At 39.9% G+C, this 17623-nt stretch overlaps 1 protein-coding gene across 2 annotated transcripts in view; it reads right to left on the bottom strand.

Annotated features, from left to right (window-relative positions):
* Nucleotides 1-363: 363 nt before the first annotated feature.
* The window catches only part of TEX29 (testis expressed 29), a 33045-nt gene continuing 15785 nt past the window's right edge, over nt 364-17623 (bottom strand). For both annotated transcript variants that reach the window (XM_049867520.1, XM_049867519.1), the window contains 3 exons: nt 3340-3409; nt 1928-2082; nt 364-502 (listed from right to left, as the gene is read on the bottom strand). In XM_049867520.1, coding sequence (XP_049723477.1) covers nt 459-502; nt 1928-2082; nt 3340-3409 — 269 coding nt within the window. In that variant the 3' untranslated portion in view covers nt 364-458. The remainder of the gene's footprint in view (nt 503-1927; nt 2083-3339; nt 3410-17623) is intronic.

The raw sequence follows: 17623 nt of genomic DNA, 5'->3' as shown, positions 1-17623 counted from the left end.
ATATATATATATATACACACACACATACACCCTATGGATCACAACGTTTCGATCCCATTGTGCATGGGGCACCCCATGAGTCGGAGGCAGCTCCCAACAACAAGACATAGGTGGCTACTGAGCACTTGAAATGTGCCTAGTCTGGATTGAGATGTGGTGTAAGCATAAAACACACATTGGATTTCCAAACTTAATAGCAAAAAAAAAGTGAAATATGTCATTAATAATTTTTATACTGATTATATGTTGAATTAATAATATTCTAGATAGTTGTATTAAATGAAATATGTTATTAAAATTTATAAAAAGATACAGCATTGAATAAGGCAATATAAAACATGAAGCAACTTTCAAAATACCTTTATTTTTCTCATTGGGTGGTAGTCCCACCACACATTTCACCTGCTGTACAATTTCATTTGGATATTTCTGCCAATCTCACTTCTTCATGAAGTGTTTCATTCCTCAGATTCCTCAGTATGTGTTATTGTCAATGTTTCCGCTGTATTAAAAAAAAAAAATTAAGGGGATATTCATCAGTCCAAGGAAATTCCATCAAGCTCTTTGAACATATCTTACATGGCCTGCAACTGGCAATTAGTTACTCAAAAACCAGTTTGGTAGGTGGCCTTACACTACCCTGTGTTCCTCAGTTCAGACCTGAGAAAAGCTCTTTGAAAGGGCAGAGACTGTCTTCCTACATTCTTGTCCCATTGGGAGCATAAACACTACATCCTATAGGAAAGTGTCTGTGGCATAGACACAGATTTGATTGGGGTCATGGCATTCTAGACTCAAAGACAAGTTTAGGTAGACTTTTCTCTCCCTTTTGCTTTTCCATACTGATTGCCGCTGCCCCAGGAAAACATTAAGTAAACAAGGCTAATGCATAATGAAAGACCTGTAGGACTCTCACATAAACATCACTTAAGATAAAGCTGATCCTTTGGATTGTTCCTTTCTCTAACCTGGCAAGTTGCTCACATACAAAAAGCAAGGAGTTGGTAAACATGCAAACAACTTCGATTACTGAAAACCAGAGGAACAATGTCGTGCTCTCTTTCATGCCTCTTCAACCACAGCCTCCAGAGTGGTCAGGGTGCCACAGAGCAGGCAGTCACATTCCGAGGCACAAATGCAAGGAAGTCAGTTGATTGACTTTTGCCAAGTTTGCTTTATCCTCACTCCAGCACCCCTGACCTTCACCCCATACACTTACACACACTCCCTACCAACACTGATGGCTCCAGTCCAAAGGTAGTGGGATGACAGGGTGACAGAAGAGAAGGAGAAGAAAGGGTAGAAGATGATTTTTGTGTAAGAAAATGTGCTTTTAGGCCAGACTTACTGGCCTGACAGAGACTGGAGAAACCCCAAAAGTATGATCCCAGAACATCCTTTTAGCTCAGTACTGAAGTCACTCCTGAGGTTTACCCTTCAGCCAAAGATTAAACAAGCCCGTAAAACAAAACGAGACTAAATGGGCACACCAGCCCGGGGGCAAGGATAAGAAGGCAGGAGGGGCCAGAAAAGCTGGTATTGGGGAACCCAAGGTCAAGAAGGGGAGACTGTTGACATGTCGTGGGGTTGGCAACCAACGTCACAAAACAATATGTGTATTAATTGTTTAATGAGAAATTAATTTGCTCTCTGTAAACCTTCATCTAAAGTACAGTAAAAAAAAAAAAATTTTTTTTTTAATGTGTTTTTAAAGGAGGAAACACATTGGGAGCAGGCTCCACATTATAAACCAGATCCTCCATATACAGATAAATTAGAATTTTGCCAACATTTTAAAAAAAGACAATTATAACTTTTGTTGAAGTGCCAATAAAGTTATTGAATTTTTTTTGCATGTAATATCTTATAAGGAAATGCAGCTATGCTTTTTGCTCTAAATCTGAGAATGATTAAAAAGTCTGCTTACACTCTCCGGGGTAGCCAGAGGTCTGCACTGTCTGTTCAGATTTCTGCTCCTGCGACATTGCTTTCTCACTGGGTGTGAATGTCTCATCTAGCTTGGGCAACGATGAGCTTATGACAGTAGAGACTTCCTTTTCTCTTCTACTCTCTTGAACAACTCTGGTGGGAAGAGAGTTTTCATCACAAGCAGAGAAATTAACATTGGAAAACCTCTGTGGACCATCCAGTTCTCCCCTAGGATGGTCTTCTAAAAACTCAGGTTTCATAATTGTGCGTTAAGATAAGTTGCTTAGACATGCTCCAAACAGATGTTCAGTATGTGGTACCTAGATTCCCTAGGACATAACCAGGGAGGGGCAAAGCTGCACACTATGCTGCGAGTCATGGCTAGATTACTAAGTCAAGATACACACCTGCCACCACTGATAATAGGAACGTGGATTTTCTTGTTGCTAGACAAAGTGACTTAATCGCAGTAGCTTTTATTCACAGCACACTAAAGTCTTGTCACAGGGAAAGGCCTTGTGGTAGAAGGAGCCTTGGCCCCTGAGTGAGGAGGCTTGGATCCTTCTCCTGCCCTGTGGACAGGAGCCCGGGGTGGAAGAAGGTCCAAGTGTCTCCGCCTTTCTGGGCCTGCATTTTGTCACCATTAAAATGACAGGGGGCCGGCTCACCTCTGAGATGCCACCACCCTCTAACATTCTACAAAGATGACTTCAGAGGACATAGAGAATGACCAGCGAGCTTTGGATGGGAAACATGGGCACGTGGGCTCTCGACACACACTACCTGAGCTACAGTCCCAGCTCCATCACGTGTGAGCTGTGGGGCCCTGGCACATTGCTGAGCCTCCTCGGTGCTGAGGCTAATCATCTGAATAAGGGGACTGTAATGGCACCTACAGCCCTGGTGGCACAGTGATTAAGAGCTCAGCTGCTAGCCAAAAGTTCAGCAGTTCAAATCCACTAGGCGCTCCAGGTGCTTCTATGGGGCAGTTCTACTCTGTCCTCTAGGGTCACTATGCATTGGAATCAACTCAATAGCAATGGGTTTGGTTTGGGTTTGGTACGCCATTAGGTGGTTGTCAGGATTAAATGAGATAATGTGTGTAGGGCACTTAGGATTTTAAGTATTCATTAAATGCTGGTTATTTTATTATTATTATTAACAACAGCTCTGGAGAAAATAAGTCACAGTGCTTCCTGCCCAGACAGCTCAAGCCTGTGACACATTCCTGAGTGTATTAATCTTTGCCCAGTCAGCACCAAGCCCAAAGGAGCAGGCAGACTGAGTTTGGCAGAGGTTGGGGGTAGAGGGAACAGCCTGTGGCCTGCACTTAAATCACTCCCGTTCCTTTTCTTCTCCCACCCTGTAAGTTCTGCATTTAAATTTGAAATAGCAAAAAAAATGACTGACCTGTAAATTATAGTGATAATAAAGGCCCCAGAGATGATCACGATCAAGGCAGAGAAAACTTGCACGTAAACTGAAAAACAACTTCATTTTAACATCAAATACATAATCATTTTAAAAAGTCATCATCCCAGGTATCCCAGGTGTTCATCTGCAGCCTCTCTGTAATGTCACTCTGCTGCTCCTTGTCACCCCAGACCCGATCCTCCAAACACCCATCTTCTCTGGAAGCTGACTTCTACAGAGATTTCCAAAATCACCCTCAGACAGGCGAAGGCGCCCCATGAAAGGCAGCTCAGGGTGGTGGTGAGAGGCCACCCGGAGGATACCTCGTAACTCACCCCATCCACTAAGGAGAGGGTGGGCAAGACGGCGGTACTTCCTCTGTTCTCCAGAAAACAGCAGCACTTTCTCCCTTTGGCTCCAGTTATCTTGGCTTCATGCCCTTGCTTCAGCCCCCTGGAAACTGTTCCTAAATGCTCAGGTCAAATTCTCCCTCAATCTACCAGAAGAACTAGATTGTGCCCGGCTACCACCAATGACTGCCCTGACAGGGAACACAACAAAGAATTCCTGATAGAGCTGGAGAACAGTGGGATGTAGACCTCAAACTCTCATAAAAAGACCAGATTAGTGGTCTGACTGAGACTGGAGGGACCCCAGAGGTCATGCATGGTCCCCGGACCCTCTGTTAGCCCAAAACTGGAACCATTCCCAAAGCCAACTCTTCAGACAGGGATTGGACTGTACCATAAGACAGAAATGATACTCGTGAGGAGTGAGCTTCTTGGCTCAAGCAGACACATAAGACTATGTGGGCAGTTCCTGTCTGGAGGCAAGATGAGAAGGCAGAGGGGGACAGGAGCTAGTTGAATGGACATGGGGAATACAGGGTAGAGAGAAGGAGTGTGCTGTCTCATTAGGGGGAGAGCAGCTAGGAGTATATAGCAAGGTGTGTGTAAGTTTTTGTATGAGACTGACTTGATTTGTAAACTTTAACTTAAAGCACAATAAATAATTTTTTAAAAATTCTCCCTGAATCTGAATATAAAAAATATGCTTTTTGGATAATAGACAAATTCCACTTGTGCTGGCTGAACTTTATTTATAAGGGGCTTCCACAATCCCTAAATGGCTCATGTCTTCTCTGAGCCCTGCCCCCATAAAAGAATCAGAGCCTTTCAAGGTGACTTCTTAGGCAACCTCTACTCCCATGTCTCGGTATAGGATCATCAATTAGTGTAATCGTTTTGGCCTCTCTCCACACCCAGGGAAGAGTGAGTTGGAAGGGGCAAGTGGGCATGATTGCTCAGCTCCTTCCTCAGCTTTCCACTTGGGGGGGGGTCTGTCCCTGCAGGGAGCCCTCTCCTTGCAACATCAGGGTGCAGGGGAGGACTGTGGGGCCAGTGCTGCTGAGCCAAGGGCAGGCTGGTCTAATTCTGGGGACTGGTATTTTGATCTCCAACTGCTCAGTTGGTTCAGGACTCAGAGTAAAGGGGTATTATTTACTGGGTTTTTTTTTATTTTTTTTTTTATCTATAAAAAAAAAAATTATTTTTTTTATCTATAGGGGTCACTATGAGTCAGAATCAACTTGACAGGTTTTGTTGTTTGTTTATAGTCAAATAATATTCTCTCCTTGCTTTTTATCCTTCTAGATAGTCTTCGTCAGGTTGCCGTGAAAAATAAATAAATAAATAAAACAAGTTCTTAGTACAGTGCCTGGCATACAGCATGTGTACAGTACTGTTTACTGTAATTATTATTACTATTCCCTCCTCTAATTGCTTTTTCACTCCTTCAAAGGAAAGAAACTGGCTTATCTACAAACCCTTAACTAAGTCACCTGATTTACTTCAATCCCCTTTTCTCCTTCTCCCTTTTCAAGCGTCCTTAACCAGTAATAATGATACTGTTGGATGTAATTTTCCCGGACAGTTGTAGAGAATAGCTGTGGAGAAAGCTGCCTCCAAAGTCCGTGAGAAGGAGTCCAGTGGTATCTGTATTTCCTAGACACTAGGATCCTGTCCCAACTCATTGTGACATAATGGTCGTATGAGTCAGAATTGATCCAATTGCAAAGCGCTTGGATTTTTTTGTTTATTTTTTGGTTTAGAATCCTATTTCACAGGGGCTGAAATCAGAAAAGGGAATGGAGGTTCAAGCCAAAATCTTTGATTTTTCTTGTACTGAGGTGATCTCTGTAAATAATAGTTAAGTATACAATGGATGTCCAATGATCATGAAAGGTTAAGTATACAATGGGTGCTCAATGACTAAGAGCTTGTCAAGGAGAGGTTGTAGAGGGAGAATGAGACAGGCTTGTGTTGTTGTCAGGTAACTGGACGGCATGCTGTAACAAAGAACAGCTTGAGAAACTCATGCAGATTCTGTTCCAACTAGTTGGCTAATTTCTTTAAACGGTACCTCTCCAATGGGAATTTGCTTACACAAGTAGGGGAAAAGGCAAATAGTAACAACTTTATGAGGCTGGTTTGCCTTCAGATCTCCAGGGCTGTTATATCCAGCCTCCAAAATGGCCTCCAGTGATTCTCACCTCCCGGTACTTACACTGTAGTGTACACCCTCACACACTGAACAGGGTTGACCTCCGTAACCAATAGGTTACCATGGCAATGCTCCTTCCAAGGCGAGGCCACAAAGACATTGTAGCTTCTACCCTGCTTTCTTGGATCACATGTTCTGGTAGATACCAGCGGCCATGTCGTAAGGACACGCAAGCAGCCCTCGCGACAAGGAAAAGAGGCTTCCTGTGGATAGCTTGCACTTACTTGCCAGCTATGTGAGCAAGCCATCTTGAAAGTAATTCTCCAGCTTCAGTCAAGCCTTCAGATGAATGCAGCCATGGTCGACATCTTGACTGTCATCTCATGGGAAACCCAGGTCAAAACCACCCAACTAAGCCGTGAAATTGTTGTTTTAACAACTAAGTTTGAGGGTAGGTTGTAACACAGCAATAGATAACTAATTCGAGAGTGTAGCATAGGGTTTGGTACAGAGAAAAGTGTACTTTAAGTGACGTTGAATGAATAGAACAAATTAAGTTTAAAAAAATACAGTAAAAAAAAAAAAGTGAATAAGAGCTTTTAAGGGACAAGAAGGTAGCCTTCAAATTCCTGAGTTCCAGGGAATGCTACTCCTTAGTGTGATGTTCTGAGTTCATGAAATAAATTCAGAATTTATATGTGAGTGAAGTCCTTTTAAAGAAACACACACTCAGTCAATATTTTATTACCCAATTGTCAGTAGGTCTTCTACTATTTTTTGTCCTTGATATCAAGCTCCTAAAAGACAGAAGCTGAATATTATTGTCCCTGCACAGTGTCTATCCTGAAACACGATTTGTCACAAAGCATGTGCATGATATCTCATAAACCATACATTGTGGTTGATAATTCAGAAATAGGAGCAATTGAAGAAAATATTATTTCCTTTAAGGCATATCTTGGTAAATTCTCCCCCAAAGATAGTTAAACAAAGTTTTGAAATCATCTCAGCAAGTCCCTTAAAGAAACAGAAGTCAAACACTTAGAGGAAATGACATGTTAAATAATGTTCCCTAAATCAAGGCTGAAGAATGAAGGCAAGTCATTCTCTTTGAATTCCCACTTCTTTCTCAAAGATCTAATGCTAATTCCCCAAGTTCATATTCGTAATAATACAGATTATGCCATAACACAATGTGCAGTTCAAACCAGCCAATTTAAGAAGCTGGTGAAAGGTTTTCATAACATGGAATTATGCACACAAAGAACTCTTAATACCCTGTCACCGAATACTACAACTTACATAGCACAAAGGTGCATTCACCGTCTTGAATGAGAAAGATGTCAAAGAAATGAAAAATAATTTGTGAGCACAGTGAGAACCCAAGTCTAGGGCTCACTGCCCAGACTCTTCCCACAGATGGCCCAGCCCCTCAAGCTTGAACAAAGTCAGAAGTTAAGAAAAAGCCTAGCCCACACGACCCATGTATCAAAATTGGAAGAATGGAAGAGGATTAATATTTGACTCCATGCAAGAATGACACATCTACTTACCATACTCTGAGCCCTCTTCAAGTACAAAAACTTCTTGAAAGTTTATGTTCTCTTCTGGGTTCCTTGTTATTGTTGTTAGGTGTCATCGAGTCGATTCTGACTCATAGCAACCCTATGTACAACAGAACGAACCACCGCTCGGATCTGCGCCATCGAGTCGATTCTGACTCATAGCAACCCTATGTACAACAGAACAAAACACCGCTCGGATCTGCGCCTCCCTCACAATCGTTTTTGATTGAGCCTATTGTTGCAGCCGCTTTGTCAATCCATCTGGTTGAGGGTGTCCTTTTTTGCTGTCCTTCTCCAGGGACTGGTCCCTCCTGATAACATGTCCAAAGAATGTGAGTCTCGCCATCCTCGCTTCCAAGGAGCATTCTAGTTGTACTTCTTCCAAGACAGATTTGTTTGTTTTTCTGGCAGTCCGTGGCATATTCAATATTCTTTGCCAACACCATTTAAAGGCATCAATTCTTCCTCAGTCTTCCTTATTCATTGTCCAGCTTTCACATGCATCTGAGGCAATTGGAAATACCATGGCTTGGGTCAGGTGCACCTTAGATCTCAAAGTGACGTCTTTGAATTTTAATGCTGTAAAGAGGTCTTTTGCAGCAGATTTGCCCAGTACACTAGGTCATTTGATTTCCTCGCTGCTGCTTCCATGGGTGCTGATTGTGGATCCAAGTAAAATGAAATCCTTGACGACTTCAATATTTTCCCCATTTATCATGATATTGCTTATTGGTTCAGTTGTGAGGATTTTTTGTTTTCTTTACGTTGAGGTGTAACCCATAGTGAAGGCTGTGGCCTTTGATCTTCATCAGTAAGTGTTTCAAGTCCTCTTTGTTTTCAGCAAGTAAGGCTGTGTCATCTGCATATCACAGGTTGTTAACAAATATTCCTCCAGTCCTGATGTCCCGTTCTTCTTTATGTAGTACAGCTTCTTGGATTATTTGCTCAGCATAGAGATTGAATGGGTATGGTGAAAGGATACAACCCTGACGCACACCTTTCCTGACTTTAAACCAATCAGTATCCCCTTGTTCTGTCCGAACAGCTGCCTCTTGATCTATGTAAAGGTTCCTCGTGAGCACAATTAAGTGTTCTGGAATTCCCATTCTTCACGATATTATCTGTAATTTGTTATGATCCACACAGTCCAATGCCTTTGCATAGTCAATAAAACACAAGTAGGCTAATTTCTGGTATTCTCTGCTTTCAGCCAAGATCCATCTGACACCAGTAATGATATCCCTGGTTCCACGTCCTCTTCTGAATCTGGCTTGAATTTCTGGCGGTTCCCTGTTGATGTACCACTGCAACCAGTTTTTGAATTCTCTTCAGCAAAATTTTACTTGTGTGTGATATTAATAATATTATTTGATAATGCCCACATTCTGTTGGATCGCCTTTCTTTGGAATGGGCACAAATATGGATCTCTTCCAGTCAGTTGGCCAGGTAGCTGTCTTCCAAATTTCTTGGCATAGACAAGTGAATACCCCCAGCACTACATCTGTTTGTTGAAACATCTCACTTGGTGTTCCATCAATTCTTGGAGCCTTGTTTTTCCAGTGCCTGCAGTGCAGCTGGGCTCCTTAAGGACACTAATAACTAAGTTGCTGTAGAGAATGAGGCTCATTTTTTCAAATGAGTGAGAGCCATAAAGTGATTATTCTAACTTAAACAATATTTGATATACATATCAATATGTGTTGATATACATACTAACACAAAATGGCAAACTCCTGCATAAAATTCTGATGAAAAGACACTCAGGGGATGAAATAGATCACAAAAAAAAAAAAAAAAAAAAAGCTTGAGTTCCCTAACTCAACTATAACCTTCTATAAACTATCAATTTCATCACTTTAACCTGTTGGACCTCAATTTCATTTGAGATATTGGGAAGTTGGAGTAATTGCCAAACACTATGGTCAGCTCTGTGACATCACGTAGAATTTGAAGAACAAACTCAATTACCCATTGGATGTTGATGTTTCCTGCTTTAACAGGCCCCAAATGGTAAACTTCTTCGAAGAGTTAAGTTGCATAAGTGTATAGGAAACTGGAGACCTCTAAGGTAAAAAAAAAAAAAACTCCATGATGGAAATGAAATGAGCTAGACTGTAAATATCTGCTGCTGTCAAATATGGAGGTGTGCACCTCAAACCACCACCACCACAAAACAACAACAAAAAGATAAGAAGTGCAAAAAACAGCAAATTAAGGCCAAATCACCACCCAGTGCTATGAATTCAGCTTCAGGAGTACTTGTCACTTGCCCAAAGGAATGAATTGTTGGAATGCTGTAGGATGATATGCCGTTCAACATGGCAAGGCCTGGAACTCCAAATAATTTCTCAAGCAAGATTCTGGCTAAAGGCTGTGGGTTTATGATCAGACAGATGGAGGATGAGGAGCTCTTTTAAGAAAAAAAAAAAAAACTATGTCTTGTGGCGATTCCTCCTACTCAATTGGGTACACCTGGACTAGAGGGTCAGTAAATACTGGAAGCAGCTTCCATGGTGCAATTAGTGAAACTGGTGATGTGAAGAACACTAAAACTTCTCTTCTCCGTAAAACCAATGAGAGCACTAGAAAAAAAATTATCAGAATAAACTTGTTCAGAACTCTGGAAATTAACCAAAGGCTTGCAGCAGTCCAGGGAGCATTTATTCAAGGTGAACAGCTGATTTTTGGTAAGAACAGAGAGCTTTGTGTCATTTTAACATGGCCTGTTCCCATCTCTCCCTCCTCAACTCTAAGTAGCCTTGAAAACCACAGTTATGGTGAAAACCAGCAACCTGGTAAGCACTGGAGAGGGCTCGGGTTCCTCTGAAGTTCCATTCCCAGAGAATTGTCAGCATTTGACTGCCTAGTCCTGCCCTGGAAGACCCCATTTGCAAGGCTGCCTTTATTTTACCTGATGTGGAGCTCACTCAGTGTAAACAGCCTTTTCCCCAGTGATGTTTGTAAAATCAGAGACAATTGTTGAACGCTGCGTCTTCCTGAGGTGGTGGACAATAGTTGGGGCAAACAGTAGGCTAACCAAAAAGCTTAAAAGGAAAATCTGGGGAATGAGATATCTACAAGGGGCTTTGAAAAGCTCTGACACATTTCTGGGAATCTAGAAGGCCATATGCATGCGTAGGGCTGTGTACATGCCCAGGGATGTCTTCAGCTCTCCACTTTGGCTAATCTTTGGGCTCTGTATGAGCAGGAAGTGAAGGCTAAGGTAGTGTTGTAAACTGCCTGGTTGAATGTTGAAGGTGTACTCCAAAAATGTGCACAGAGCCCTTCAGCTGACTGACACTCAGCAGACTGGTTCTAAAAATCTAAGAAAAGTTCTGTCTAATCATTAGCTGACCACTAAGTTAACCAAGCTGAGTCTTCAGTGGCCACATAAAACAAAGAACTCTGGTTTTATAGAATTAACTCAGAAAGTCATTAAACAAATAACAGTAACAACAAACAGCAACGGTAAACCCTGGGGAGGGGAAAGAATCTGATTTTCATAGTTGCCACATTATATTATTTAAAGTTATATTATTTAAAATTATATTATTATTAATTATAAGGTATAATTAATATATATTATTTTCAACAACGACCAAAAAAAACGAGACATGCAAAGAAACAAAATAAGGCCCATGCATATGAAAAAAATCAGTCAACAGAAACTGTCCCTGAGGAGGCCCAGATGTTAAACATACTAGATAACAACTTTAAATCAGCTATTTTAAATACGTTAAAAGAACTAAAGGAAACCATGTCAAAAGAACTAAATAAAAATATGAAAATGATGTCTCCTCAAATATAGAATATATATTAAAGAGATAAAAATTATTTTTTTAGACAGAAATTCTCGAGTTGAAAGTACAATAAACGAAATGAAAAAAATAAACAGAAGGGTTCAATAGCAAATGCGAGCAGGCAGAAGAATCAGCAAACTTCAAGATAAGTCCATTGAATTTGGCCAATCTGATAAACAGAAAGAAAAGAGTTGAGAAAAATGAACAGAACCTGAGAGTCTTTTGGGAAAACATCAAGTGTACCAACATACAAATAATGGGTATCCCAGAAGGAGAGGAGACAGAGAATAGGGGCGGAAAGAGTATTTGAAGAAACAATGGGGAAAACTTCCCAAATTTGATTTAAAAAAAAAAATTACACATCCAAGAAGCTCAGCAAAATCTAAGCAGTATAAATTCAAATCCACACTGAGAAACATCACAATCAAACTGTCAAAAGACAAAGAGAGAACTCTCAAAAGTAGCACGAGAGAAGCAACTCGTCATGTCTAAAGGATCTTCGATAAGATTAACAGCAGATTTCTCATCGGAAATCATACAGGCCAGAAGGCAGCAGGATGAAATATTCAAGGTGTTGGGAGAAAAAGACTATCAACCAAGAATTTTATATGCAGCAACTCTATCCTTCAAAAATGAAGGAGAAATTAAGACATACTCAGATAAGCAAAAACTGCAAGAATTCATTGCTTGTAGATTTTCCCCACAAGAAAGAATAAAAAGTTTTTCAGGATAAAATGAAAGGACACAGACAGAAACTCAAATCCACATGAATAAATAAAGAGCACCAGTAAGGTACTCAATAAATGCAGAAAAAGTTCTAATATAATACCTTTTCCTGATAAAAACACTCAATAAACTAGGGAGAAAAAAGAACCTCCTCAACCTGATAAATAGCATCTATCTAAAACCCACAGCTTTTTTTTTTTTTATCTAAAACCCACAGCTAGCATCATACTTAATAGTGAAATATTCAAAGATTCCATCTAAAATCAAGCACAAAGACATCCACTCTAACCACTTCTATTCAGTATTGTATTGGAGATTCTAGCCAAAGAAATCAGGCAAGAAAATGAAATAAAGGACATTCAGATAGGACAGGAAGAAATAAAACTATCTCTGTTCATATATAACTTGATCTTATGTATGGAAAGCCCAAAGAACCCACTAAATAACTATTAGAACTAATAAAGGAGTTCAACAAAGTTGCAAGATAAAAGATCAATATACAAAAATAAATGTATTTCTATACACCAGCAATGAACAATCTGAAAAGGAAATTAAGAAAACAATTCCATTCACAAAAGCATCAAAAAGAAAATTCACAATAGCATCAAAAAGGATAAAATACTTAGGAATAAATTTAACAAAAGAAGTATAAGATTATACTAAAAATACAAAATTTCATGAAAAACATTAAAGAAAACATAAATGGAAAGATACCCCTTTTCATGGATTAAAAGACTTAATGTTGTTAAGATGGCAATACTCCCCCAATTGATCTAAAGATTTAACGTTAGGTTGTTTTGTTGTTAGGTCCCGTCGAGTCGGTTCCAACTCATAGCGACCTTATGCACAACAGAATGAAATGCTGCCTGGTCCTGCGCCATCCTTACAATCACTGTTATGCTTGAGCTCATTGTTGCAGCCACTGTGTCAATCCACCTCGTTGAGGGTCTTCCTCTTTTCCGCTGACCCTGTACTCTGCCAAGCATGATGTCCTTCTCCAGGGACTGATCCCTCCTGACAACATGTCCAAAGTATGTAAGACGCAGTCTCACCATCCTTGCTTCTAAGGAGCATTCTGGTTGTACTTCTTCCGAGACAGATTTGTTTGTTCTTTGGGCAGTCCATGGTATATTCAATATTCTTTGCCAGCACCACAGTTCAAAGGCATCAATTCTTCTTCGGTCTTCCTTATTCATTGCCCAGCTTTCATATGCATATGATGTGATTAAAAATACCATTGCTTGGGTCAGGTGCACCTTAGTCTTCAAGGTGACACCTTTGCTCTTCAACACTTTAAAGAGGTCTTTTGGAGCTGATTTGCCCAACACAATGTGTCTTTTGATGTCTTGACTACTGCTTCCAAGGCTGTTGATTGTGGATCCAAGTAAAATGAAATCCTTGACAGCTTCAATCTTTTCTCCGTTTATCATGATGTTCCTTACTGGTCTAGTTGTGAGGATTTTTGTTTTCTTTATGTTGAGGTGCAATCCATACTGAAGGCTGTGGTCTTTGATCTTCATTAGTAAGTGCTTCAAGTCCTCTTCACTTTCAGCAAGCAAGGTTGTGTCATCTGCATAATGCAGGTTGTTAATGAGTCTTCCTCCAATCCTGATGCCCCGTTCTTCTTCATATAGTCCAGCTTCTCGGATTATTTGCTCAGCATACAGACTGAATAGGTATGGTGAAAGGATACAACCCTGACGCACACCTTTCCTGACTTTAAACCAATCAGTATCCCCTTGTTCTGTCCGAACAACTGCCTTTTGATCTATGTAAAGGTTCCTCATGAGCACAATTAAGTGTTCTGAAATTCCCATTCTTCACAATATTATCTGTAATTTGTTATGATCCACACAGTCCAATGCCTTTGCATAGTCAATAAAACACAGGTAAACATCCTCCTGGTATTCTCTGCTTTCAGCCAGGATCCATCTGACATCAGCAATGATCTCCCTGATTCCACATCCTCCTCTGAAATGGGCCTGAATTTCTGGCAGTTCCCTGTCGATACACTGCTGCAGCCGTTTTTGAACGATCTTCAGTAAAATTTTGCTTGCATGTGATATTAATGATATTGTTCTATACTTTCCATATTCAGTGGGATCACCTTTCCTGGGAATAGACATAAATATGGATCTCTTCCAGTCAGTTGGCCAGGAAGCTGTCTTCCATATTTCTTGGCATAGACGAGTGAGCACCTCCAGCGTTGCACCCGTTTGTTGAAACATCTCCATCGATATTCCGTCAACTCCTAGAGTCTTGTTTTTCAACAATGCCTTCAGTGCAGCTTGGACCTTGCCCTTCAGTATCATCGGTTCCTGATCATATGCTACCTCTTGAAATGGTTGAACGTCAACTAATTCTTTTTGGTATAATGACTCTGTGTATTCCTTCCATCTTCTTTTGATGCTTCCAGCATCATTTAATATCTTCCTCAAAGAATCCTTCACTATTGCAACTCGAGGCTTGAATTTTTCCTCAGTTCTTTCAGCTTGAGAAACACCAACCGAGTTCTTCCCTTTTGCTTTCTATCTCCAGCTTTTTGCACATGTCATTATAATACTTTGCCTTCTCCAGCCGCCCTTTGAAATCTTCTGTTCAGTTCTCTTACTTCATCATTCCTTCCTTCTGCTTTAGCTGTTCATTTGAGCAAGTTTCAGAGTCTCCTCTGACATCCATCTTGGTCTTTTCTTTCTTTCCTGTCTTTTCAATGACCTCTCACTTTCTTCACGATGATGTCCTTGATATCATTCCACAACTCATCTGGTCTTCAGTTACTAGTGTTCAGTGTGTCAAATCTATTCTTGAGATGGTCTGTAAATTCAGATGGAATATACTCAAGGTCGTATTTTGGCACTCATGGACTTGCTTTGATTTTCTTCAGTTTCAGCTTGAACTTGCATATGAGCAACTGATGGTCTGTTCCACAGTCCGCCTCTGGCCTTGTTCTGACTGATGATATTGAGCTTTTCTATCGTCTCTTTCCACAGATGTAGTCAATTCGATTTCTGTGTGTTCCATCTGGTGAGGTCCATGTGTATAGTCGCCGTTTATGTTGGTGAAAGAAGGTATTTGCAATGATGAAGTCGTTGGTCTTGCAAAATTCTATCATTCAATCGCTGGCATTGTTTCTATCACCAAGACCATATTTTCCAACTACCGATCCTTCTTCTTTGTTTCCAACTTTTGCATTTAAATCACCAGTAATTATCAATGCATCCTGACTGCATGTTCGATCAATTTCAGACTACAGCAGCTGATAAAAATCTTTAGTTTCTTCATATTTGGCCTTAGTGGTTGGTGTGTAAATTTGAATAATAGTCACATTAGCTGGTCTTCCTTTTAGGCGTATGGATATTATCCTATCACTGACAGCATTGTACTTTAGGATAGATCTTGAAATGTTCTCTTTGACAATGAATGCAACACCATTCCTCTTCAAGTTGTCATTCCCAGCATAGTAGACTATATGATTGTCTGATTCAAAATGGCCAATACCAGTCTCTGTTGGACAAGATTTAATGTAAGCCCTATCGAAATCCCAACTGACTTTTATGCAGAAATTGACAAGCTGATTCTAAAATTCATATGGAAATTCAAGGAACCCAGAATACCCAAAACTGTCTTGAAAAAGAAGAACAAATTTGAAGGATTCACACTTCCCAGTTTCAAAACTTACTACAAAGCTACATTAATCAAGATTTAGTGTGGTACTGGTATAAGGACAGACATATATACACCAACAGAAAAGAACTGAGAATTCAGATATAAACCCATACATTTGTGGGCAGTTCATTTTTGACAAGGGTGTCAAGACAATTCCACAGAAAAAAAAAGTCTTTTCAAGAAAGTGTTGAGACAACTGGATAGCCACATGCAAAAGAATGATGTTAGATAGCTTTCTTGCACAACATACAAAAATTAACACAAAATGGGCCGAAGACCCAAATGTAAGAGCTAAAACTATAAAACTGTTAGAAGAAAACATAGTGGTAAATCTGTGTGCCTCAGATTAGGCAGTGGTTTCTTACATATGACACCAAAAGCACGAGCAGCCAAATTAAAAACAGATAAGTGAGATGTCATCAAAATTAAAAACTTTTGTGCTTCCAATAGAGTGTCCTGGACAGAATGGGAGAAAAGTGTAGAACAAATTGCAAATTCACACACACACACAAAAAGACCAGACTTACTGGTCCAACAGAGACTGGAGAAACCCCCAAGACTGTGGCCCCCAGACACCTTGCTAACTCAGAACTGAAGCCACACCCAAAGTCCACCTTTCAACAAAAGATTAGACAGGCCTATAAAACAAACAATAACAGACATGAGGAATGTATTTCTTAGTTCAGCCAAGTATACGAAATCAAATGGGTAACACCTGCCGAAAAGCAAAGATGAGAAGTCAGAAAGGGACAGAAAAACTGGATGAATGGACATGGAAATCCAGGGTGGAATGGGGGAAAGTGCTGACACATTTCAGGGAGTTCAACCAATGTTGCAAAACAATTTGTGTATAAATTTTTTAATAAGAAACTAATTTGCACTGTAAACTTTCACCTAAAGTGCAACTAAAAAAAAAAAAAACCCTTTGGTGATTCAAATGACATTATCAAGACAGTATAAAGATAACCCACAAAATGGGAGAAAAAAATTATAAATTATTATATTCGATAAGGGTCTAGTACACAGAATATATAAAGAGCTCTTATAACTCAACAATAAAAAATAATTTACCAATTTAAAAATGGGTAAAGATTTTGAATGGATATTTCTCCAGAGAAGATATACAAATGACCAATCAGCTAAATCAAGTGAGACACAACTTCACATTCACTAGATGCCTCTCACAAAAGACAGACAACAAGTGTTGACAAGGATGTGGAAATTGGAATGCTCATACGCTGCTGGTGAGAATGTTAAATTGTAAAATGGTACAGTTACTTTGGAAAACAACTTGGCAGTTCTTCAAAAACTTAAACATATAATTATCATATGATCCATGAACTCCACTCCTATGTACACACACAAGAGAACCGAAAACATACGTTCACACAAAACTTGTACACAAATGTTCATAGCAGCATTATTCATAACAGCCAAAAAGTGTAAGCAACCCAAATGTCTATTAACTGATGAATGGATCAACAAAATATGGTATATCCATCCAGTGGAATATTACACAGCCATAAAAAGTAATGAAGTGCTGATAGATGCTACAATGTGGATGAACCTTGAAAATATTTTGCTAAGTGAAGGAAGCCAGACACAAAGGCCCATAGTGGACAACTCCATTTATATGAAATGTCCAGAACAGGTAAATCCACAGAGACTGAAAGTAGATGAGTAGTCTCCAGAGACTAGGAGGAAGAGAGAATGGGAGTAACTAATGAGTATAAGGTTTCTCTTGGAGGTGATAAAAACGTTCTGGAGTTACATATTGGCAATAGTCACACAACTTTGTGAATATACTAAAAATCACTAAATTTTCCCTTTAAAAGGGTGAGTTTTATGGTATGTGAATTTTATCTCAATAAAAATTATAATTAAAAAAAAAAAGGTAATTTCCAGTTGCTTCTATCTGCAGGGGAAACCCTGGTGGCATAGTGGTTAAGTGCTATGGCTGCTAACCAAAGGGTCGGTAGTTCAAATCCACCAGGCACTCCTTGGAAACTCTATGGGGCAGT

Source organism: Elephas maximus, chromosome 23, assembly GCF_024166365.1.
Source record: "Elephas maximus indicus isolate mEleMax1 chromosome 23, mEleMax1 primary haplotype, whole genome shotgun sequence".
Lineage (NCBI taxonomy): Eukaryota > Metazoa > Chordata > Mammalia > Proboscidea > Elephantidae > Elephas > Elephas maximus.
Note: the sequence above shows the minus strand (reverse complement) of the source record. Positions and strands in the feature narration are given on the sequence as shown.